At 42.4% G+C, this 25,685-nt stretch overlaps 1 protein-coding gene and 1 long non-coding RNA gene across 14 annotated transcripts in view; one reads left to right on the top strand and one right to left on the bottom strand.

Moving 5' to 3' along the window:
* epb41l2 (erythrocyte membrane protein band 4.1 like 2) overlaps positions 1–20,769 on the top strand; it is a 50,458-nt gene extending 29,689 nt beyond the window's left edge. The window contains exons 11-25 of one of the 13 annotated variants that reach the window (XM_035618160.2): positions 1,354–1,506; positions 1,637–1,734; positions 2,149–2,321; positions 3,301–3,374; positions 7,554–7,604; positions 8,520–8,579; positions 10,337–10,504; positions 11,205–11,354; positions 12,295–12,369; positions 12,732–13,385; positions 14,613–14,741; positions 15,065–15,163; positions 15,453–15,533; positions 16,740–16,854; positions 17,161–20,769. In XM_035618160.2, coding sequence (XP_035474053.2) covers positions 1,354–1,506; positions 1,637–1,734; positions 2,149–2,321; positions 3,301–3,374; positions 7,554–7,604; positions 8,520–8,579; positions 10,337–10,504; positions 11,205–11,354; positions 12,295–12,369; positions 12,732–13,385; positions 14,613–14,741; positions 15,065–15,163; positions 15,453–15,533; positions 16,740–16,844 — 2,070 coding nt within the window. In that variant the 3' untranslated portion in view covers positions 16,845–16,854; positions 17,161–20,769. The other 12 variants (XM_047328476.1, XM_047328478.1, XM_047328479.1 and 9 more) reach the window with 12 other exon arrangements.
* LOC118290469 lies at positions 20,529–25,190 on the bottom strand. The gene is made up of 3 exons (XR_004786417.2): positions 24,809–25,190; positions 23,668–23,855; positions 20,529–21,277 (listed from the first exon to the last, which is right to left on the bottom strand). It is a non-coding gene; the product is annotated as an uncharacterized LOC118290469 (long non-coding RNA).
* Between the last annotated feature and the right edge of the window lie 495 nt (positions 25,191–25,685).

Here is a 25,685-nt window from a genome sequence, read left to right as displayed (position 1 = left end):
ACGTGATGTTGAAGACATGGAGAAGAGGCAAATGGAATGTGGGCCAGAGATATGGTTGGAGTGAGATGGGGACAGATGCTTTAAAGATAGAAAGAGGTGAGTCCCCTTTAAGGGCATGCTCCACTTGTTTGCAGCACTGAGACAGAGAACCAGGGGAAAAGCGGAGCTTTTTAAATGTTGAAAATCTTTTTTTATGGCATACCATAGTTGTGGGAATTCAAGCAGCAGAGCTATTTATGTCCCGCACCATTAATATGCTGTGCAAGATTCATAGCCCCAAGATCCAAATGGAAACCCCTTTCAGATACTTTTAAGAACATCAGATTATCATGAGTCATGTTGAACAAACACAAATTTGTTTTTGTGTCCGCCCCTCGCAATTAAAAATCAGGAGTTAATTTACTGATTCACTATTTGTGTAATGATGTTAAACAATACAGAAGGTAAATATGCATTTAATAGTGATGCATTAGCAGCAAAGCAGCTGTAAAAAAAAAAAAAAAGAATTGGCATGAAATAGAGTTATTGAATGCTCAGCAGCAAAGACTGAGTGAAGCCGTTGTCTTGGTCTGGGGAGAACAGAACAATAGTCTGACAGCAGCAGGAAACAACAAAACTGAAAAGATCCAGTAGAAAATGAGCAATATTGAACAAATTGAGCATGTGCGACAGATGGTTGGCGTTACCTTCAAAACCGAGGCTCTCTCTTCCAAAGTGAGTGACGAAGCGATAGAGATCTCGAGCAATCTTGGATTCAAGGAGTCAAAAAACAACAGAACGCAAATGCAAAACAGTTTTCCAACTACATTGTCTCTGTCAGCGCGTCCCAGGCCGGGAGCTGAAACGCCTCTGGGGCGGCAGCTCCAGGACAGAGATCGATGACCAGCTAATAGCAAGTCAAGGCCATGTGACACGTGTGTACGTCCCGGTAAAACTGCCCATTATCCACATATTGCCTCCTCCATTAGTCCAACAGATTTCCCCCCCCCCCCCCCCCCCTCACCATTACCAGATGGCTTTGGACTTAAAAGCTTTGTTAGCAAGCTAGTCAGCTATGTCAGTGTGTGAACAACAGTGTGTGTGTGTGTGTGTGTGTGTGTGTGTGTGTGTGTGTGTGTGTGTGTGTGTGTGTGTGTGTGTGTGTGTGTGTGTGTGTGTGTGTGTGTGTGTGTGTGTGTGTGTGTGTGTGTGTGTGCTAATTGAGTTTCTGTTGACCTTAAGCAGACTACTTTAGAAATTAATCGTTGCACACTATGATCTGATTTAGCCAAAACAGGCGGCACACACAAATGTTTCGCGGAGATTTATTAATTATTTCCCAAGAAAATGTACATTTCTATCGGTTTATTACAGGATTCTGAGGGCGTGGACATCATGCTAGGCGTGTGTGCCAACGGGCTCCTGGTTTACAAAGACAGACTTCGGATAAATCGTTTCGCTTGGCCCAAAATCCTCAAGATTTCATACAAGAGGAACAACTTCTACATCAAGATCAGACCAGGAGAGGTATGTGAGAATGTGTGAATACGAAGAATTACACTACACGTAGCGCACTGTACATCATTTGGGATCGTTTTTTCCCCCTGTGTTGGATAAAATATCTTTTTTGGGGGTTTCTCGTCTGTGTCTTTGAAAGACGGAGCAGTTTGAGAGCACGGTGGGATTCAAACTCCAGAATCATCGATCTGCCAAAAGGCTGTGGAAAGTCTGCGTGGAGAATCACAGTTTCTTCAGGTAGAAATGCACACACACACTCAAACACACACTATGAAGAACACATGTACAGCATGGACGTGGATTTCAGAGATTTACCGTCTTGTGTTAAGGGTATCGAAACTGGTCTGAGGCCTCGGGCAAAACATACGCTCAAATACACATGGACAAAAATGAATTAAGTGCCCATCATTGCTACGAGTGTAGTTGCTGTGAGTGTGTGCTCTGTCTGCATGTTTGTAAGAGAGAGAGAGAGACAGAGGAATAAGCTTTAATATCCTGTTGAAGGATGAGTTGTCTGGAAACCATTTTGTCTCTCTTCCACGTGGATATATAACTGCAGGTATTTCATTTTATTGTAAAGTGAATCGCCGAATAAGTTTTAAAATTCACGCTCCTCTACTGTGTTTCCTCATCCCTGTTTCTTGTCCCCAGGTTAAATGCACCAGAACCTCCCACCAAGGCTCGCTTCTTGACCCTGGGCTCCAAGTTCCGCTACAGCGGACGAACCCAGGCCCAGACCCGCGTGGCCAGCTCCCTCATAGACCGACCCGCACCCAACTTTGAACGCACCTCATCGAAACGCATCAGCCGCAGTCTGGACGGAGGTAATGTGCTCGCAACGCGCACAAAGTGGCACCAGAACACGACATTCCGGCTTCACGCTGAACAATATTTAATGAATGGACAGACAGACAGCTAGAGGAATGGAAGGAATGATGGGCAAGCGGAAGTGGGGTCATGGATGGAGGGAATGTGTGTGTGTGTGTGTGTGTGTGTGTGTGTGTGTGTGTGTGTGTGTGTGTGTGTGTGTGTGTCTTTGGATTTAAAATGCTCAGTCTGACATTATACAGGAAATAGCTGCAGCATATGTTTCCTGTCACAGAGAAAGATGGAAATAAAGAAATGAAAAGAGAGAATGTTGTGCGTTTGTCACAGAAAGAGGCCTCTATAATGAAAGAAAGAATGTAGATATAGTACAGAACATACAGTCACGGCATCCATATGTCATGACAGAAAACAAAATGAAACACAAAATTATTCATTTTTGGCACAAACAGCACAAAAATCAACAAATGCATAACGGCTCATAACTTATAAATTCCATCTGAATTTCTACAGAATCATAATACTTCATATATTTCATAATACTTAAAAACACTGAATCATTGTTTCCAAATGAGCCATTTTCCCAACATCAGATACATATTTATTTTCGTAGGGGGGAAAATCGTCCACATTGTTTTTTTTTGTGGTTTTCCGGATTTGTGTAACAGATCCCTCTTCATGCCGCTGTGTGCTTTAGTTTATACCTTTGTCCTACAGTGTCCCCTGCTGGACACATTACTGCACTACAATCATCCATGTTTAGGAATAAAAGGAATCAAATCAGTGAAATTCATTCAAAACCGTTGATGTATAAAACTATTGTGGCCACTCCCACCATTTGCCCTTGCATGGGATAAAATTGACAGCTGGCCCTGACCCTCATGTGTACAAAAATATTTACGTCAGTGATCAATAACCAAACCACTTCTACCTTTTTTTTATTAATATGCATTATTTGTCTGTTTCTTAATCCTTTAGCACCAGTGATCAGCATAACTGACACAGCTGAGAATGGACGAGAGCCCCACCTGGAGCTCCACTCTGACTCTAAGGTGAGTGTGTGTGTGTGTGTGTGTGTTTGTGTGTGTACGTGTGTTTGACCTGTTTGTGTGTTCTGGAAAACAAGACCAGAAAAAAAAGTTGTATACAAAGTCCTTATGTTTGTGTATTTGTTGTCATTACAGTGTCTTTTTGAGTCCACATTGCCCCACAGGAACTGCTTTGGTCTTTTTGTGTCATAGAGAGATGGACGATATTTATGTGGCTATTGGAAAGATAACATCTTTGTATGTGAGGCATAGACTTCTGCACAACATTAACTTCAACATATAGAAACAACTGCTAATTGAATTTTAGACGTGTGAATTCTCAGTGCGTGTGTAACAATCAAAGTTTTATCAATTTTGACACACTTGTGGATGGTATGCTGTTCCGGCTATATATGGTGTGTGTGTATATATAGAGGAAGACCACAATCTCTATTGAGTGTTTAGCCAAGTAGAAGAAGTATATGTGGAGTTGAGTACTTCTGAGGACAACCACCAAAATGATGAAGCAGGTTATTTCAACACCAAGCCAATGAATTAGTAAAGTGATGCTCAAATTATTGACGGCAAGCGAATCATATTTGGAATCTGAGCTGGCCCTATTATGGCGTTTCATAATATCTGGAGGCTCAGAGAGCTTTTATATGGTGCCTGCTGATCTGTAGCTGTAGTCAGACATTAAGAGTCCACATGATTCTCTCACTTTGGATACTCACTTTTTCTCAGACTAAGGTGGAGTACTGCAAGGAACAGGAGGAAGACTCAGGACCCTTAACATGTGCTAATAGGAACTAGAGCGGGGACACAGATCCACTAGACTGACAGAGCGAGTCTTTTACCAGAGCAGCCGAGTGAGACACGTTTCTCAACATGCTATGACGCAGAGGCTGCGAGCCTGTAGTGAGGATCTGTGTCTGCAGTAAGACCAGTGTCCAGTCATCGACCACCTCAGTCCGTGCGCAGCACAGGAGTGTGTTGTGCATTGTGCTATGCATGCCTCGTGTTTCTCCCCCTTTCCCTTTTCTCCTCCCCCTCCCCCTCCGTTCACACCCGAGCACTGTGCACTGTAAATAACTATCTTAACCTTCGTGTAGTCGTGGCGGCACCCTGTTGACACACAACTGTTCTCTGCACTATGCTATGTTCACTTTTAACCTATTGTGCTGTGTTGTGCTGTGCACTGACTAATGTTATGTCTCTTCCCCTCTCTTTTTTCCTTCACACACTTTTTTTGTCGTGTTTTCACACCCCCCTTGCATGCTCCCATTTTTGCCATCATTTCCATTACAAATGGAATGATGTGTTTTTTTAAAACGCACATCGTGTTGGATGTTTTGGTTTTATTTATTTTTTTGAACTTATTTCACTTCTCTGCTGCTTGCTTCTACGCTTTGTGGATATGTGTGTGTGTGTGTGTGTGTGTGTGTGTGTGTGTGTGTGTGTGTGTGTGTGTGTGTGTGTGTGTGTGTGTGTGTGTGTGTGTGTGTGTGTGTGTGTGTGTGTGTGTGTGTGTGTGTGTGTGTGTGTGTGTGTGTGTGTGTGTGTGTGTGTGTGCGGGTCTCTCCTTTCTTTTCCCGCCCACTCTGCTCTATGTCTCCCTGCTGTTTTTTATTTTCCTTCTGTCCCTTCTTCTTCTTCCCTCGTGTGTTTCTCTCCCCTTCAATCCTCCTCCATCAGTCAATCTTCATGTTCCCTCTCTCCTTCTCCTCATCATCCTCACTCTCCTCCATACACCCGTCCCTCGACTCCATCTCTGAGCTCGACCACGGCCTGTCGGACATCTCCGAAGATGACGACCATAGCGACAACACGGCCGCCTTACGCGCGCCCTGGGCCCCTCCCTCTTATGCTTCCATCACCTCCGAACAGCAGTTGGCTGATTTTGAACACCTTGCACAAAACCCTCAGGCCTCCAACCCACTGACTAGCTCCCAAATGTACATTTCAGAGGTTTCGGGAGTTGAGGAGAGCTGCCAAGCTGAAACCAGAGCCACACCAAATTGGAGAATGTGGTTCTCTCTAAGAGGAGTCCTCACATATGTTTCCTTCATCCTGGGTTTTCTCTCCATGTTCGGGATGAACGGAAACATGTGTCAGCCCACAAAGCTATTTTCAGGATTAATTAAGAAACTGGACCTTTTGACCCTTACTGTGTCCATGCTATTGTCTCAGACTGCAAAGAAACTAAGTATTTTGACTCGAAGTTCCCCCCAGATGACCAGTGTGGCTATAAAATGGAATCAGTTTGTGACGGTTGTTACCTGTCATCTCCCTGCTAAGTTTGTTAGTTTGGTTCCAGCTTTTCCTTTGCACCCAACACACATACGTTTGCCCTCTGCATCTTCTCTCCCCTGCCTTCTGACTGTCTCTTCCTTTTACTCTCTCTCCTCTCTGCCTTTTTCCTCCCGCCTTTTCTCTCTCCTGCGCTCCTTCTCCCACTCCAACCCTGCCGCATCTGTTCACCGCTACCTTCTAAACCCTTCCCCTCTCTTCCTCCCTTGCCTGTTGGCTGCCTTTCTATTGGTGGTGATGCTGACAGCGAGCCAGTCTTTGGTCTTGGCCCTGATTTTAGCCACGCCCCTGGGCCTGACCCTGTGTTACCTAGAGAACGTGGTCTCCAGGCAGCGAAAGACGGTCTTGCCAGTGTTTATCACTGAGCGGCCAGACGATCGGCCCGACGATCAGTCGAGCTCTGGTTCCAGCAAACAAGCTTCTCCCCTCTCGCCGACACACACACCTCCACGCATCAGGCACCACGCTCACACAAGTGCCACCTGGACGCAAGAGATGTGCGATCCTGCTGCTTAAACACACGCCGTCATATAACTTCACACCCAACCAACCCTCTCTCACTCCCCTCTGTGTTGAATGTGTCAGCCCTGCTCCTTTACCTGACATTTTTTTCTTACCATCCCGGCGCCCTCCCCAACCCACTGTAGTGTTAATAATACAGAACAAAGAAGAGAATAAGGAAGATTAATCTAAGAATATAAATCCAGAGAGTTATTAAGAGATAATAAATGTTGTAATAGAGAAACTATTATTAAGTTGTTAATATAGCTATATAATAAAAGTATATTGCGGGATGTAAATACAGGGAAGGACAGAGTTACAAGATTTTATTTAAAGTGGCAAAAACAATAACGTAGTCTATGATGACGTGCAGAACATATTTTGATTTCATCATTATAGTCATTATGAGTTGTCATGCTCAAAAGGGGTCCCGTCTGTGCAGTCGCTCTTTGTTCGCCACTCGGCAGATTAATGTCACACTCATCAGATGATGTAACATAATGGTGTTAAGTGGTACTAATGCACTTTTTGTCTAGAACGTCAGTTGCAGCATTTTGCCTTTGTAGTGCAGAGAAAGGATTAGTTGTAGATTAGATGTTGTAACTGTATATACAGATAAATACCTAAAACCCCGTAAAGCGCATTGGATTTGTATATAATTGCTAATGAATGTTAAGAGTAAACAGTGTTACACTAACTCTTTAATCCCGGAGGTTCTCTCTCCTCAAACCCAGTCTGTTGTTTGCTTTGTTTTAAGAGTTAATGTTCAGTGGCATTTTTGTGGAGGCCATTGAGGATTTTCCTGGTTGAATTAAACCGTGCATGCAGATGGAACGATTTAACAAATACTGTTTGTAATCAAAAGACAAGTTGGAAAAGAATACAGGCATATTCTGCTTATTGCCAGAGTAACTGATCAGAGGTCTCCTAAAGTATAAGCCGGTGTCTGATGGAAAACATCATATCACTTAGTTCCATAATCTTTGACTGAGAAGACGCCTTTGTGACCTAAAAACCTGCACAGCAGCAACAGTTGTCGAAATATTTTACTTGTTGTGGATACAGTCAATGTTACTTGGTTATAAATTTGTATCATAGGATAAGAAGATACTTTGACCCAGACTATAAATCTTCTTCTCTTTAAATATTGAGCAGGAGCCATCAGAAGCACCTGCTGTCTCCCTTTGTTGACCGTCCAGCTCTCCTCTCATGTTTAATGGGTCTGGTGGTTTGGTGCAAAGGTCACATGACCGGCGGTCGTGCCTAACACCGAGGTTGTCGGGGCAGAAAACATAGCCGTTCCCATCATCCATTTCACTTTTGTTTCTTTCTGTGGGCCCCTATCCTCTTCATTTTGTCATGACTACCATTGCCATGGCTACTACATTGAAGGTTGAGGAGGTGGACTTAAGCCCTGGTGATGTTGAAGCCACATCTGCCCAGGTCTGTGGGGCCTATCTTTCTCCTAGCATGCTTTCTTCGGCAATACAAAAATACACTTGAAATATTTAATGGAACTGGTTTTATGGCGTGATGGAGCACACATGCCGTAAACCTAACCTGTCCTTCCTCTCTCCCTGACTTTAACCCACCAACAGTCACTTGGAGCCACCGAGGTTGCCCTCTCTCAGGTTCACACAGTCTTATTGGTTATTTGATTGTGTTATTGGTCTGTCAATCATTTGCTCTGCCTGTGTTTGTTGGTTTGGTTTACTGTTTTTGGGTGAAGTTGCCCTAATGTGAGGACATGGAGTCTCTGCTGCTAGAGACCCAATCTGAAATACGTACGCATAAAACAACATTTTTAAATATTCAAATTGACAATGAAGACTCTTATTTATTGACCATGAAGATTTCAGATTGGGTCTGAGTATGAGAACTGAGTCTGAACGGGCACTTTCACCTAAAATCGTCACTTGTGGTTGCTCCGCCGCAGCTTTTGGTTTCACAGTTTCAGTTTCCGCTCTGGTTCATACCTGTGGTTGTGCTTATAATAGTCATTATGTTGATGGGGTTTGTTGGTTTTGTGGTGTTTTGAATGCTTTGAATTGTGTTAACGTGGGCACGGTTACCATCTGGAAACCAAAATGTTTTTGACATGTGCTCGTACCTTAAGTCTTCCTCACAATTTTAGGCATTTTGGCCGTGTCACCACATGTCCACCTGTTTTTTTTTATCCTCCATTCATTGGTTTGATTATCTATTATTATGTATATATGTATAATTAATTTCATTGTTGCAGATTTTTGTTATGTTTTTATGGATTAAACTAAGTTCATTTTTTGTTACCTATATTTACATTTTTAAAAAAAAATTAATTTTCTTCATTTCATTTTTTGCTGTATGTCTGCCTTCCAGAGTCCATTGAGAGTGCATGGGGACAATATTTATGTGAGGCACAGTAATTTAATGTTGGAGGTTGGTACTGGCGTCGTCTGATGGCTGAAAATAAGAACTACATGTTTCTGTTTCTGTGACGCCATCAGATCTACAACTTCCTCTGTAACTGTACTGTACAAGACTGCTGCCCTCTCGCACTCTCAGGCTCTGTGTGCATGCATGTTTGTGGATGTCTGTTTATCAAGTCTACACTCCACATTCAGCTGTTTTGTATTTATTGAAAAATGCATGTGTGACAAAGGTGGTCATTGTCCTAATTCACACTGCGGCCATTTTGAACAGGTGGGCTTGCAAATCTAACTGAAAAGTTGTCACGTATGACACGCATAACAAATGTTACTTAAAGATAATTAATATTTTTATGTGAACAATAGGCCAAAAGCCAAAAGTTTAATATGAAAGGGAGTCACATAAGAAGCTGGAGGGAGAATGAATATTAGACTTAAAATTGTTGAACAAACACTCCTGGATGTTTGCTGTATCAACTTTACAACGCCTTTATATGTCAAACGCAGTTTTTAGCTTGTTGTGGAGTTCTGCCACAAGACGGCCGAACAAATAAATAAAGCAGATTTAACCATCTGCTTGAATTGATTAAAACAGGAAAAGTCAAGTGGAGGGTTAAACATATAATTTATGTTCCCTCAGGGATGGAAACAAGGTCGTTTGACTGAAGTGCTTTACCAAAAGGGAAGATTTCAGCACTGAATGTATGGAATTCAAACTTATTTGATGTCTATCTTGTTGCACAACAGTAAAGATGAAATTGCCCATCCTGAGTGTTTACAATGGCCGCTTTGTGAATAGGGTCAGCAGTGTGTGAGCGTGACTTTGTGCGTGCCCTGTGCATGTTTTATATCGGTGTATTTCCAATCCGTGACGAACAGTTTGATTATTGCCAGGCAGCTGCATCTAACCTGACTAATCCTGCCTCCCTTAACACACATGAGGAGCTCTCCTCCTGTTTTCCGGTGATTGGCTGCTCACGTCGACTGATTTGTGGTCTGATGACTTACTAAAACAGCAACAACAACAACAACAACAACACATCCTTATGTGCAACATGGGACTGATAGTGATGCTTTCACAAATGGTTTGTGTAGCAGTACAGAAGTACTCTTAGCTGAGGGGTGGGAAGATTTATTCCAGGAAGAGAGTAAAATTCTGATCACCGTGTGGTTTCAGTCAATTTCTGAGGAATAGCTTCTTGATCACGGTGCTGTCTCCTCAAGACAGAAACACTTGCAGTCATTAGGAAGGAGGTGAAGGGAGGAGGGTGAGGGTGACAGGGTGAAAACCACTATCAGCTCCATGTTCTACAGTCCACTGTTCCTGGCCTACTGATGGAGAAGCTCTGTTTCACTGTAGCCTGCTTATACAGAAACACACACACACACACACACACACTTGTGAACAGTCTCATTTAAGATTGAATTCAAGGCTTCAGTGAGGCACAGCCTCCGTCTTGTTTCCCTCCTGATTGACGGACTAATGTTCTTGTGTCCTGTTCAACCAAAGTTTTCCCTTCCCCTTATCCCTCTCTCCTTCCCTCCCCCTTTCTCTCCCTCCCTTCCTACATCCATCATTTCCTTATTCCTTAAATCGATCTCTCCTTCTCTTCTCTATTCCCTGCTCCCATCCCTACTTCCAACCCCCTTTTCTCCTCCGTCTTCATTTCTCTACTCATTCCTCGCACATCACTCCTCCCCCCAACCCGCACCACTCATTTACTCTCTGTCCCGTCCCCCTCCTCCCCCCACCCACTCCCCCATCAGGACCATGATAAGACCCAAGACGAGGTTCTGAAACACCAAGCTAGCATAAGCCAGCTAAAACGCTCCTTTATGGAGGCGCCACCTCCCTCTCCTCCTCAGCTCAACCAGTGGGAGAAACGTCTCACCTCCTCCCCCGCCACAACAATACGTGTTCAACAGCAACAAGTGGTATGTCCGCCCGAATGCTCTATGTCTCGGGAACTGAATTAAGGTTGTTAAGGTGAAATGTATTTTCATGTTTTGCCGCAAAAGGAACAATCCGCAGTCTCTGCAGCCAAAGGAACGCGTGTGATCACACGTGATCACGCGTGTTTAGGCATGATTTAAAACTCCTAAAGTGCTCTTCTCCTCTCAGTCCGTTTCACTACACCTGCTGTCTCATTATTAGTTTTCAACTTGGATTTCTGATTTGTTTGTAAGGTTTCTTTCTCAGTCTTGAGTGGGTGTTTTCCTTTGATGCTTTTGCCTCGGTGGGGGTGTTCATGACCTGTTGATTGTAATTCACTCATCCCTTGAAGGACTTTATGGGCTTTTGCTTCTTCTGTAGGAATTCTCCCTGAGAATCTGACCCTCCTGCCACTGTCACCAACTGCACATTCCCTTTCAGCCGGGTTCATGTCACATTGTAGTTTTTCAAGCGTATTGGGCTCTATTCTACTGTGCGCGCCGCTGACTTCTGAGAGATGCTGCTCGTCTCCACTTTCGTGACGTGCAGTTGCAAAGCACGGCTGCTTTAAATTTCACTTGTGCTCTACCTCCTCTGTTTTTTTTTTGGGTGTCTTTTATGCTCTCGTTGTTTTTCTGTGCTCGGAGTGATTTCTTTCCTCTCCACTTCTCTGCCTTCTTCCCTCTGTGTGTGTCGCTGTAGAGCCTTGAAGAGGAGATAGCCTCTGTACTCCTGAGTAGACCCTCATGCGCTGGCGTTTTTTCAGCCGCTGAAGCTGTCTGCAGTTTCCCCGATCCGACACTAGATGCCGCTCTAACCGCACGTTCTGCCGCTGCGCTCTCTGCCACCGAGGTGCTGCTGCTATGACTGAACATTTAGGAGTCAGTTTACTTTCATTCCAAATCTGTACATATTTTTTTTTCAATCAACCAGTCACAAAGCCATAATTTCACTGATTGAATACAGGAATTGTCCTGTGGAGAGTTTTTAATCTGATTCATCAGTGGACCTTGAAAGTAAACTGACGACATGTGATGCTTCTTGTAACTGCGGATGTTTGCCAGACACTTCTTTAGCCTGCTGTGGATGCTGGATGAATGGTGATGACCGTTCATTCTGAATGACGTGTGGCTGCAAAATGGGCATGATCACTCTGAAACGACTAACTGCTGTAAATGACACGGTTGCCATGTGTGTGTGTTTTGTGCTGGCTCATATGTGTGTGGACTGAATGTGAGTGTGACAATCTGCTCTGTGCTTTTATCTTTGCTTCACCAGCATCTCCAGGAAAAGAAAAGCCGTTAAAAGCAGCAGCTATTGAAGCAGCAGTTTCCATCATTGGACCAGAATCTGTTTACTTTGTGGCTTTTTACATACATTAACCCACAACACAAGACATTTAAAATGTAGACTTTGACCTTAAATGTTTTATGGCATGCCATGTTCTTTGTAGCCACTGTAGACACTGCTGACTTCAATACTGTTTCTTTTGTCTTTGATGCAAGTGAAGATGAGCTTCCAATCCATCTTATGCCTTTTCAGCTTCTCTCCTCCTCTCTACTCTTTATCCCATCCCCCTGTTTACTGCCTGCTGCGATGAACTCGACACTGTTTGCAAATTGATTTTGCATGAAAGACAGTCCACCAGGGACATAAAGAGGGAGAACAGATAACAAAGTCGTCTCCTTCCTCTCGTGCTTTGATTAAAAAGCATCATCATGTGACTAACTACTAACAATGTCACTGCTGGTGTGTGATTGATAATTGTCATGGTAACCTCTCTGTCACGCAGGTGAGTGAGCCCCGCGTGGAAGCAGCCGCAGCCGCAGCCGATAGTACGATCTCTGATACCAAAGAGCCTGCAAAGGTGGTGCTAACTTTCTTCTGTTAATCCATCCAGCCTCCCATTAACCCATTGTTTTCTTCAAGTCTTCATTCTTTCTTCACTCGCAGCTTCAAATCTCATGTTTTTACTACAGCCATCCGTCTTCCTCACCTTTTCACGTCTTGTTGTCCACAGTTGAACATCTCCATCATCTTTTTATTCCTGATTTTGTTATTGATTCATTTTGAGTTGTGGTGGTTCGTTTTTTAAAATTTATGTTCAATGATCATGTTATGTTTTTTTTTTGTCTCCATGCGTTTGTTGTGTATGTGTGTGCACCTCATTGTGCGTGCGTGTCTGTGCACTACGTGTACATGCGTGTGTGTGTGTGTGTGTGTGTGCAGACGGGCGAAGTTGAAATCGAAGAAACTGTTGTCGTCAAAGAAGTTTCCAAAGCAACCAAACCTGGACTTGTCACAGTCACAGTTACAAGCAGTTCTCCTGATGGCCTATCAGGCGACAAGGAAACAAGAGAACAGGAAGTGAAGGTTGAAGAAAAAGTTGTGGTCACGGTGGAAACGAAAGCAGTAAAGCAGGAGAGCATTTCCTCTGAGAGTGAAAGTGAGGAAGAAGCAGAGTACCACCCGAATGTCTCCGTATCCATCTCTCATACACAAATACCAGAGGAGGATGAAGAGGAGGGCAAGATAGAGGAGGACAAGACGACAGAGCAGGACATGTCCGCTCCATATGTTGCTTCCCATCCGGCTGAAATCGTTCAACTCGCAGAAGAAATCAGTCGAGGGGTAGAGGAGTCCCGGAAAGAGGACACAGAGGCAGCAAAGAAGAAGATCGCAGTGATGGAGAAAGAAGGTGTAAAGGAGACAGAGGAAAGCACCGACGATCCGATGATGACGTCCGATGAAGCCCTCAATGGTCTCACCCCGACCGGGGAGGCTGTGACCGGGTTGGAGGAAGAGGAGGAGCCCAAAGTGAACGGACAAGCCTCTTTGGTTGAACCAGACCAACCCCGGCCACAGGTTATTTGTTGCTCTGAGGTAAAGTCTTCACTGGGCTGACTCTGGAGCTTCCCCGGGGCTTTGATCCCTCCTACCAACTGTAGAAACACCCACTATTTTTTCCCCCTTCCTGCTTTCCACAGTGCCGGTTTCCTTCCCTCTTGCGTAAATATATATGCCCCATGTACATCCTCACACTCATCTTTGTCCTGTGAAAACTCCTTTTAGCCCAAAATGACACTGTAAGCAAAGTCAAATCCCAGTAAAACAGACCAACGATAATTTTAAATATACAATTCCCCACCATTGTTGGTGTCAAGATACATGATAACATTTTTCTTTATTTTTCCACCATATTATTGTTATGTCTCTGTTACCAACTATCATCATCCTTCATACCATTACCAACATGTCATAGTCCACTCCTGCTGTGCATAGTGTGATGTGTTGCTGTCACCGCCTCCTACTCTCCGTTGTATTTTAGTGTTGTGAAGTGAATGGGGCCTAAGCGGCAAATGCATGTTGCATTTTAGATCTATATTTTTTTTCGTGCATGCTATATTTCACCTTTTGGTGTGTTTTGCATGTGTGTCCTCCGTGTGCTTTGGCAGTGACGCTTCTTCTCTTTCTGTTGGCCGTTTAATTGGCTTGTCACGGTCACCATGGTAACAGTACTGTGGAAATCGTCACTGCCAACCACTTTGGAAATGCCAACCGCTCATCTGAATGTCATCTTCGCATGCTGTTTACATTTTAATTGCCGGTGTTGCTTGCCAGTCATCTGAGTGTCGTGCCGTTTTATTGGCTCATGTTTTATGCATGTCTGTGCCGTGTCGTACTTTTGAGCTGCATGTCGACACCAAAGAAACTGCTGTAGTTGTGCTGCTGTGGTAGCTGTTGCTCTTGCGTGGCAATAAGTAGATGCTGTCATGTTCTGCGTTTTCGTGGTGGTGACTCGAATGAGTTTGGGAGCTCTGGATTCCTGGCTTGAAGTTTTGCAGCTTTCACTCGCGCACGTTGTGTTTATACAACTACTGCTTTGTACCACTTGCACAAGGCACAACTGAATCCCTCCCCTTTCAAAAGCAATGTTATTTCCAACTAGTGTTAATATATGATAATTAAGCAGACATTTACTGGTTTCATCTTTTTCTAATAGCTGAACAAAAGATACAAGCGTGTTTGTTTGTTTCCCTAACTGTCTCATGTTTAATATATTAACCCTCTTTCCTCCCCCCCTCACATCTGTCTCTCCTCCCTCCCCAGCCACCTGTGGTAAAGACAGAAATGGTGACTATATCAGACACGTTTGCAGCCCAGAAAACCGAGATAGCCACAAAAGAAGTGCCCATCGTACATACGGAAACCAAGACCATCACTTACGAAGCCGCACAGGTGCACACTTGAGACACACAGGGAGCTTTTCTTTTCATTCTTCTCATGTGTGTTAGCATTGAGGGTTCATGTTGTATTTGTGCGAATCGTTTCGATTTTGCAATATTTTGAAGATTAGATACAATGTCCCATGTTACAACTGTCCTTCCTGTTAGCAACAGTGCATGGTGCCATCATTCATTCCTTCCTCCTACAAGGAGAGAACTTTTTAGACAAACTTAGTTTATTTCCAAAGAGTTTAATTTTAAACATCAAATATGTAAGAGGGATTTCCTGGTGGTTTTCCACAGCTAATATTTCCTTGTTTCCCTCCCTGTTATCAGTTGGATGGTAATGGCGACGGTGAGCCCGGAGTGTTGATGACTGCTCAGACAATCACCTCTGAATCTCTGTGTACCACGACAACCACACACATCACCAAGGTACAGACAAACACACACTCATGTCACTCAATTCTTTGAATATTACAGCTCATTGTTTACATAATATAACCTCTATAGACATGGTACAGAAGCTCTGCAAGTCTTTTACTCACTGTAAAATCATGGTTGGACAACTATCATACTCTAACTTAGATCCCGATGGTAACTGTGCATGTAGTGTGATGATGGTACCCTACTACAACATGTCTGCTTTGGGTTCAGGTGGACCTTCATTAATTAACCCACTGTGACGGGCATCCAAGCATTGTTATCCTGCATTTATTTCCAGACGCTAAAGGGCGGCCTATCGGAGACGAGGATTGAGAAGCGCATCGTCATTACCGGCGACTGCGACATCGACCACGACCAGGTCAGATTTCAGTCAAACGGCTGATCACTCTGGTGTTCACACCCGGTGTTCTCAGCAGCCCGGTTGGCGGGTTCTCTTTATTCTGTCCAAATGTGCGTGGTGTGAAATCAGATTTTGCACCTTAAGGGAACAAATAGACGGCTGGAGACGTGTTGATCATGTGCTTGCAGTCTGAATGCACATTTAAAATCATGAATCACTCACTAGAGATGCCCACCAGTCATAACTCCTTGGCTGGGATCTGCTTCATCAGTCTATTCACCTCCATGACATCATACATACGTCTAAAAAAAACTGTCTTAACTGTCTTTATGCCACACTGTCTCATTATGTTGCTTGTTTATTTTTTGTTAGTTTTAATTTGCTGTCTGCTGCCTGTGAGAAAATCAAATATTTACTAATGTGATGAATAGCACATGTTAGAGCTCCAACGAGGAGATGACATCTGAGTCAGTGCAGCCCAAAGCCCAGTGCACCACCAGCACATGGGATTTGATATGAAACAGTGACCGTGAGGTTTGAAGTGCCGACTTTCAGCTTTGATTTGAGGATGTTTACGTTCTGTTAAATTCTTCCTGACCCAGGCTCCCCAAATATGGATGTATAAACTTTTAGAACCAAATTTTATTGTGTATATACGTACAGACTTTTTAGACTAAACCCTGGGCTGGTTGAGTGTATTGGTCCGTTGACTTGATACAATTCAAAGATATCTCAGATATTTGAAAGTGATGGGTCCTTAATATTTTTTTTCCACTAATGGGACACCCATGGCACAAACTCCGTTATTAGGTTTGTGGTGACAGGATGCATGTAGCAGCATCAGAATATTTCAAATATTTGAAAAAGTGAAAATCTATTTTGCCCAGGTCTGGATCTGCATGGTCCCTTGTCCACTGGTTTACGTAGCATGTCTGTTCTCATTTGCTGGATTTACACAAGACCAACAGATTTGTGTCACATTTTTTTTATTTCCCCCACTTGATCTCACTGCTCACATCTGAAGTCGTTTTACTTCATATGATTTCCATCCCAGTTAATCCAGAGGACGTAAAACAAAAGTGTAAATCCAGCATTCTTGTCATTTGTTTTATGCTTCTTATTTGCTTTTTTTCATTTTAACATCATTTCCTCTCCCTCCCCCACCTCCTGCACTGCCTGCTGTGCTCGGTGTTTCCACTGTGTGGTTGCCTCATGGTCCTGCAGGCCCTGGCCCAGGCCATTAAGGAGGCCAAAGAGCAGCATCCTGACATGTCTGTTACCAGAGTGGTGGTTCATAAAGAAACTGAACTGGCTGAGGAGGAGGATTGACTGAACTCAGGTAATAATAATAATAGTAACTGATCATTATTATTATTATTATTCGTGGTGAAAGTAGCAATAGAGATGTTTAACTGTTTGCGAGCTCATTTGCCGAAGACTGAAACTGAAAAACAAAATCCCAACACATCCTGTCGTCACAAAGGCCAAAAGAGTTTAAGAAAGTGACATTCAGGCCGTGACTGATGAAGGTGTGTGAGTGGGTGTGTGGAGCACGGGGGGAATATTCTGGGCTGTAAAGCACAGTAATGTTGAGTGCCTGCCATCACAACACCCAGGCTGATTGCCTTCCACTCTGTTTTCCCAGAGCTGAAGGGCCCACCATGACTGTTGTCCTCTGTTGACGGTTAACGACCTTCATCACCCTACGACCGACCGACCGACCTTGACTAAGTGAAGAGGAGGAGCTGAAGAACGGGAGGAGAAGACTGATGGAGAGGAGTTGCCGGTCTTTCCCAGTCTGTCTTTCTAACATGTCTGTGGTCCATCTAAATCACTCACTCCAAGACCCAAGTAAAAAGAAAAACTAATATCCTCACCGTTTCTGAGGGAACAAAAAAGAACCACTTTGTTAGCTTAACATTTGTAGCGTGTTTTTATTTTTTAATAGTGCTTCTTTTTTCTCTTTTTTCTTTAACTGATTGTTTTATAAAACAAGAGAAGATAGTATGTCTTTCTATATTGCAAAAAACGAAACTCTTAGGAATGCACTGATAGCCGTTTCTTATAAGACAAAGCTAGATACTATTTTACCGATACCAATAACCTTCAGTAACACTCAAAGCAAATTATTTTCCCACACAAAGGCAGATGCTGTCGATATCAAATCAAACAACTTAAACCTTTTTTTTTTCTTTTTTTTTCTTCGTCTTTTTTTTTCTTTTTTTCTATTCTTGGAATGTATATCAGCAAAGCAAATGTGTTATTGGTGCATTCCTAAACAAAAAAAGTAATTTGATTACAGCTCCCTCCCTCACTTCACTAAATTGAAAATAACAAAATATAATTCAGTCATCCAGTTCAAAATTTTTACAGCAACAAGAAGCCTGCCAGAAACAATGAGACACAACACCAAAAAATGTTCAATGTTAAAAAAATTCAACAGTATCACTCATTAAAACTGTCAGTCAGAGTCTGATAATGATAGGAACTAGCTGTCACATAATCACATTTTGTAGCTAATGATTACAGACAATAAGGGAGCTGTAAATTGAAAATATTGCAGTAAAAACCACTCAACCAGTTCTATTTTTTAATGCTTCTGTCTTTTGTTTCTCCCTGTTAGTAAAGTAATTATTCCTCCACATTCCGTGTGTGTTGACTGGCGGCAGAGTAAGTTCATTTTCAGCTCAGTGTCGCTTTTTACTCAATTCTAAGAAGAGGAGACATTTTCACATTTACAGTATGTGAGAATGGAATGAATCTTAACTGGGCTGTAGAATGTACTTTGAACTGAAAGGAAATGACTTTGAACTGAAAGGAAATGACTTTGAACTGAAAAGGAACTGACTACCAAGCTGGTGTATACGACTTTCTGTACACTAAACTAAATGAAGGTTATAATGTGGGAGCAGTAATCCAGCTTTTTATTATCTAAACGCTCTCTCTGGGCCCACCCAGCGTACGACACTGACCATTCCTACTGGGCCGCAGGGGGAACTAGGGAGCAGTGAACTGACCTTCGATTGGGAGAGAGGACCAGTAAACAGAGGGATAATTGGGAGATACATGTGGCGCTGTACAGAGCCGACCACGGTCAACTTGGGAGAGATAAAGAAATTGAACATTGATGCATGTTGGTCACTTTTGAGTGTCTGTCGTGTTTTGCATCCAGTGAGTAATATGCAACTTGAATTATTCAAAGAGTTTTGTGCTTCAGTCAGCACGGGTACCAAAACAATACACGCCGCTGGAACAACTTGACAACCAGTTCTGTCCAAAATTCCGAATAATGAAATTCCCACCAGTTCGTGAACTCTGCATCAGAGCCTCGTTTGTCGTCATAGTTCAGCACTTGATTTCACTCCCGGCTTCTTTTCCGTACCAACAAAATCTGCTAGACCTAATGTGATCTGGAATTAAAATCTGTTCACACATTTGTAATCTTGGAAGAGTATCTTGAGCGAGTTTAGAATAGCAGGGCCACGGTGCTGATTGGTTTGAGAGCGTGCAGTTAACCGATTATCCCCGGCTCATACACTATGTCTAGATAAGATTATCTCTAACACGGCACTCACTGTGTTGTTCTGCTGCGTTAATGTGACTTTTAAATGTTTCCGTTTCGAAATAGTGTATTCTACATTATTCTGCCACGCAAACAACACTCGGAAATCTGAATCTCTCACCACAATACACGAATACACAGAGAAGGAAACCATTACATCACCACAGTAAAATTCATCTTAAAGGGAAGTGTATCACAGGTGCTCTTGAAACCCCCTACATGGAATCTCATGATGATTTATTCATTTTCTGTGTCCTTTTACCAAGACGTTCAGCTGAATTCCACAAAAAGTAAAAATGTGACTGTTTTAAATATCGGTGGCATGAAATGGGTTCGACCGAGGAGCTTGGTCTACTGCTTTTAGTTGACACAGATTTTTTAATTGAGAGCAGAAGAAAACAAACACATTTTACAAAAAATTGTCAATTGTGGCACAGATTTATATAAAGAAAAACATTCCACCTGGACTTGCCTCGGCCTTTCTTAACCCTCCTCTCTGACTGGACATCGTGGCATTTTACATAAGATTCAAGAAATGTTGATAATAAACACAGTTTCTTCATTTTAAGTAGTAATCTTATCCAGATGATGGAGTGGTAAAGACGGTCTAGGCTGGGAAACACTCATCTGACCTCTGCTTTGCAGTTCAATGACATTCCAGAAGAGGGCGAATCTTTAACCGCTAACCCTCTTCCAAAGAGACAGAGCAGCAGATGACGGAATATTAAAAAAAAACTGTAACCCCTGGCAGCTTCGTAAGCTTTCGCTGTTTAAAGAACACATATTTGTAGCTTTTCTCATCATTTGTCTTTTTTTTCTTTCTGTGAAGCTGATCTAGATGTTGAAAGGCGGGAGTTGTTGTGCCCCCTTCTTGGATATTTATAAGATTGTCACAGTGTATTTTTGTTTGGACACTGAAAGAGCACCATTGCAAATCCATAGTTCTGCCACCATGTCCTTTTTTTCTTTTCTTTTTTTTTTGCTTTTAGCCACAGGTTGAACCTCTTCTCCTGGGGCCTGGGCTCTCGTCTATCCAGTCACAGGAGCTTTGGGGCTGCCCGGTTGGTTTTTCCAAAATGTTTGTAGCTCTTTCTCATGACATTTATATGAGATCAACCCAAGGCAAATTCAATGACAAATGAATGATTAACTTTTATTAAGATGAAGAAAAAAAAGCTGCACTAGACAGGGTTGTATTATTGGAAGTTTTTCCGCTGTTACCACAGCAACTCCACATTGGCACTCACGGATAAGAAACGGATGATTGTACGCCGGGTGATTTTAAAACTGTCAGGGATCTCAGCACAATGGAGGGAATTGTTGCATTCGTCTGATCATGACTTTGTGTGTGGGCAGATGAAATGGATTTTTTCATAATTGGCATATATTCTCCACACTTACATGTCAGGCTTTGTACCACACTTTGGACAGATGAGACGGAACACAGTCAGTTAAAACCAGCATCATTTTGTATTTTAACCACATAAAAAAAAACTCACTTTCAACAAAACTTTGTATGGAAACAAAGTTTGGAAAACCAACCAAGCTCCCCTCGTTGCTCTCTCATAGCACAACCAATGATCACTGGTAGGGTTTCTCTATCTAGCAGCTTATTTGTCTGGTGTCCCCCCACACAGCCACTCCCCACCCCCCGTGTAACACTGTTTGAAATAAAGGATTGTTATACTCCGATTGGTCATTTCAGTTTCTCATTCTTTCCAATGCTTTATGTAATTCAAAACAAATCTGGTATGTTAATGTGCGTGAGTTGAACTGTGCTTTCACTTCAGGCAGTCTAAAGATGTGGACAGTGTTCGGTGCAACAAAAGTAATGTTCTAATACTATGACAATCATAAATACACTGTAAAAGATACTACACAAAGATGTCAGAGATATATAGGTGTTTTTTTCTTCATGCAGTAACTGTTTAAGTTTAGAGACAGCTGTTTGGATGACTTCCAGGTTTCCCTGAGTGTGTCAAGTGGTACAACAGCAGTTGTCACTGATCATCTAAAGCATCGGACTGTTGCCCATACAGACTTCAGCAGGTTTTAATGATACAAAATAAGTGTTAAATAAGTTTGTCCTGTCAAGTGTGTGAATGTGAGCCAACGCTCCTCCTCCTCAGGTGTGCACTTCCGTAGATCTGCCTGTTGATGGCGCTCCTGTCCTGTGGAATCGCGGAGAGATCCGCCTCGACTGGGGATGGAGAGAAAACGGAAGCAAGATTTAGAAAAAAGAAATATGGGTAATTACTACAAACCATATGGCGAGTTTTAGTAATATAACAACATATTAACTGCCTCGAGTTGTACAGTTTGTTTAAGCTCTCGTCAACTGTATGTTTCCCATTTTTTAAATCGCGGGTGACAGCGGCCATAAAGTGTATTGTCTGCGCATGCGCAAAGTGGAGTCCTCACGTGACTCGCTCTCCTCAGGTGTGGATGTTAACAGGTGCTTCAGCAGGTAATCAAATATCTATTATTTTAAAATAAGTCATAAATTAATCTAAATTTAAATGAATTGTTCCACCTCTGCTGCTAGCTAGTTACCTACACACTGTTATATATGTTATTATTGGAAAGATGTCAATTTTGCCCACGTTTTTTAAATCCTAGCATTAAGCTAGCTCCTGAAATTTAACTAAACATCACTGAGTTAGGCGCGTGATTCTATTTAACTGTATATAATTATTAACTGTTAGAGTTTGAATAGATTAAAATGAGGTTGTTCACTATTTGTTCCTAGAAATGGCCATGTTTTTATCAGAAACATGCCCATGTAGAGCTCCAACTAACGACTGTATTCATTAGCTATTAATCTGTTGATTATATTGTCTCGACTAATCAATAAGTTGTTTGGTCTATCCACAAATCAAGGACGTTTACTGTCTTAGGGGACCATAGAAATCACATTTAAGACGATTAAATCAGAGGATTTTCATTGAAACATTTTTTTTAACCAAGTAATTGATTAGGTTGATTACTAATCGATGAATTGCTGCAGCTCTTCATGAAATAATGACTTTTGACGTGTTATAAGCTGCAGAGTTGTCCGTCTGGTTTGGTGAAGGTTGGATATATGTCTCCTCACAGAAGTCACCTGGGAAAAGGCAGCGAGGATCATTCTCCACGTCTCTGAGTGAGTTTATGATGAAGGTCAGATTTGTGCATCAGTCACCCACAGAGAGTGCAGCTTTAGCGTGTGTGTGCTAGTTGTTTTTTATCACTAGACTAGGGGACAGGAAAACTGTAAACTGCAAGTGTAAGATCAGCTACTGATTATAATTGGCCTCCCAATGAACTCCACATGATGCACACCACACACGTGTGCTCAGACACATTTGTTTTTAAAAGCTCTTGAAAGAGTTAGATTTTTCACAACATTACTCAAACATAAATAGACTGTGTATTTGTTGGTGATTACTTTAAGATGTCAATTAATTCACAGTCAGTGCTTGTCTATTTATGGCAGCGTGTGGGACTGACTTAAAATTAGCTGGTGTTCACGGTGATGAGGGAACGTGCTTCGCTCGTCGGCGTGTGTTCACTAGTTTTTGGACAACGACGCTGGTCTGTGGTACAGGGGAATGAGCTATATTAGGCTTTGGATACACATACAGCACCTGTTAATAATGGACTTTGCAGTTTGGATCTAAATGGCCAGCTGGTCAGACTGATTGTGACAAAATTTGCCTTCACCGTGAACCCGCCCCTTTGGGTTAGGATCAAACCGCAAACTGAAATTTACATGGCCTTAATTTAATTTTAATCATAAACTGGGACTGAGTGAAATAAACTCTACATGAAGGCAATTTTCCTTTCTATACATCCGGTGAGAGTGGGGGCGGATGATTTAAGTGGACTTATGACCTTTCCGTGTGTGCGTGTGTGTGTGTGTTATGTCAATGTAAAGAGCAAAGGGGTCAGCTTCACCAATCAAAACAACACTTTTTACCGGAGCATGTGCGCGCACACACACATACAGAGATGCAAGAGAAGCCATATTTCCCGGTTTTGCGTGCAGTAGCTGCTGTAGCCCTCTCTAACACACACTGCATCTCTCACACATACGCTTTCACACACACACAGAGGTCATTTTTGCAAAGTTCTCAAGTTTCTTTTGTTTGTTTGTCTTTGTAGCCTATTTTGGATGTTTTTCATTATTTAGAGTGTACCTTTAGTTTCAGGGCCGAAGACATTTTTTCATGCAGGAGCAACATGAGCTGTCAGTTTTTGTTCAAAGGACAGTGTAAGTTTGAGAGGATGAAAGTAAGAGGACTCTACAAACACAGTTGGTAGTCCGTGTGGGTTTGCAGATACAATGGCGAACTCAATGTTTTATTTTGGGAATGAAATGAGAATCTTACTTAAGACAAAACTGTCTTTATTACTGAAAACAAAAATCTCCCCATCCATGTGCATTTCTATGCAAAAGTTGACATGACTGTTTGTATTTATAGTATATCGTGGCCCTGGATAATTACTTCTCCTCACAGTATCCATTTAGCCACACGGCTGCATTGTAAATATAACATAGCAAATGGTCTGGACATGCACCAGACATGAAAAGTTAATAGAATGCCTTACCCTGTCTGAGTTTCCAGCTGAGATAGATAATCAGCTGCAGCAGCAGCAGACAGACGGACAGGAACAGCAGCAGACCGAAGAGCCAGAGAGGAAGAAAGCCGTCTGTCTCTTTGTCCGTCTGTGCGATGGTCTGTCGCAAGAGCAGGGCCAGGTCGGCCCAGGGGCCACTCAGCACCTCCATGCTGCTCCTGCATGGGGAAAAAAATGCAATCAGAGAAGGGAGGAAGTCAGGAGTGATGTTATAATAGTGTACCTGACACGAGATCAGATAACACGTCTCAGTAAACATCGATTTAGTCATTTTCAAGTCAAGGTCATTGAGATTTCTAGGTTAAGACTGGGCTAAATGTGTTTATTTTTTTCCTGTAAGATGGTCACAGTTGGTATATGGGTCAGTCTTCAAAGCTGTTGTGTTATCACAATCAGAGTTGTGTTTATTGCCAAGTAGGTTCTCACATACAAGGAATTTTCTTTGGTGAGTTGGTGCACAACAAAAATTGTAGTTGGAAAAATGAGGGGAAAGATAAAGTAAATTGAAAAGCAAGTACTGTAAGTACAAAGGGAAAGATAAAGTCAGGAACTTTAAGTTCAAGAGTTTTTCTAGCTCATGTTCTACTAGTGAGCACAGCCTCTTTCACATTGTGAACTATGATACATGACTTCAATATTTCAATATAGGAAGGGAAAACAATGTTTCTACAGTAGATTGGCTATTACACTACAGGGGAATCTAATTCAGATGGGGATGATGACCGTAAAAAACATAAAATTCAACTCAACCAATTTCACAGTCCAAATTGGCACTTCCTGGATACTGGAGTCGTCAGTCAAAAGACACAGCACTCCATGACACGACATGGTGTGTTGTATTCCCACTAAACATATTTTGACATTGATGTTAAATAAAGGTGATGGAAATAATTTTAATTCCAACCCAGGTATAATTCAAACAGAGTCCTGTCCAAAGGGACACAAACTAGGCACTTACAAAATTAGTGTTACCTGTTGACTTGCTAAAATGTTTACACAAGCCACCAAAGCTTCAATCTACTTCAACAGCAATCTGTACCGACAAGAAGTGCAGCCTTGTTGTATCACATATACGTGTAAAACATGTAGGAAATCCAAAAAGTATTCTCACCGTTTTCAGGTACCCTTTAAATGCAGATTTGAAACAACATGGGTGTAGATGACTTGTAGTTATTCTCTGTGAGCTACTGCATAGTTGTCCCAGCAGTTGGCCTTCTTGATGTGAAATTGTCTCCAGTCGCCTGCATTTAAGTGGAGGTCAAAGGTGATGCTTCGGCGATGGCAGTCCCATAAATTAAAGAGATAAAAGGAACTTTTTTCGAATTCAGTCAAATCCCGTTTCAGCACAGAGGGTCGTGAAATAATAATCCAGAGAACAATTCCCCCGAGAGAAAAGCTGGTCGGTTTAGTCCCGAGGTAAAAGTTGTGATTCTCTTTGTGATCTCTCTTTCTTTTCTTCTTTATCTCTTTATCTGTCTCTTTCTCTCTCTCTGTCATTGGTGGAAGTTCCACCTCTGTTGCTGATGATGTGAACTTTGTTCTGTTCCAACAGTCAAACCTTGTGATTACTGTGTGTGTGTGTGTGTGTGTGTGTGTGTGTGTGTGTGTGTGTGTGTGTGTGTGTGTGTGTGTGTGTGTGTGTGTGTGTGTGTGTGTGTGTGTGTGTGTGTGTGTGTGTGTGTGTGTGTGTGTGTGTGTGTGTGTGTGTGCGTGCGTACGTCTACATGTGTGTGTATATGTGTGTGTGATACAGACATTTTAGTGTGTGAGGACTAAAAAATGTACACGCGTAGTTTGGGGCCTCGGTAATGTTTTGATTGTTGAACCTTAGAACTGTGTGCTCATTGTGTCATAAAACACACACACACACACACTCTTTCTCTTTTTTCAGTTGGTGCCTCTTCGATTGGAAATACGTTTCCAATTTGTCTTATCTCCCTCTGTCCTTTTTCCCCCCTCTTGCTCTTGATCACTGGCAGTACTGATCA

The sequence above is a fragment of the Scophthalmus maximus genome, chromosome 18 (genome assembly GCF_022379125.1).
Source record: "Scophthalmus maximus strain ysfricsl-2021 chromosome 18, ASM2237912v1, whole genome shotgun sequence".
NCBI lineage: Eukaryota > Metazoa > Chordata > Actinopteri > Pleuronectiformes > Scophthalmidae > Scophthalmus > Scophthalmus maximus.
This window is presented reverse-complemented; position numbering and strand designations above follow the sequence as displayed.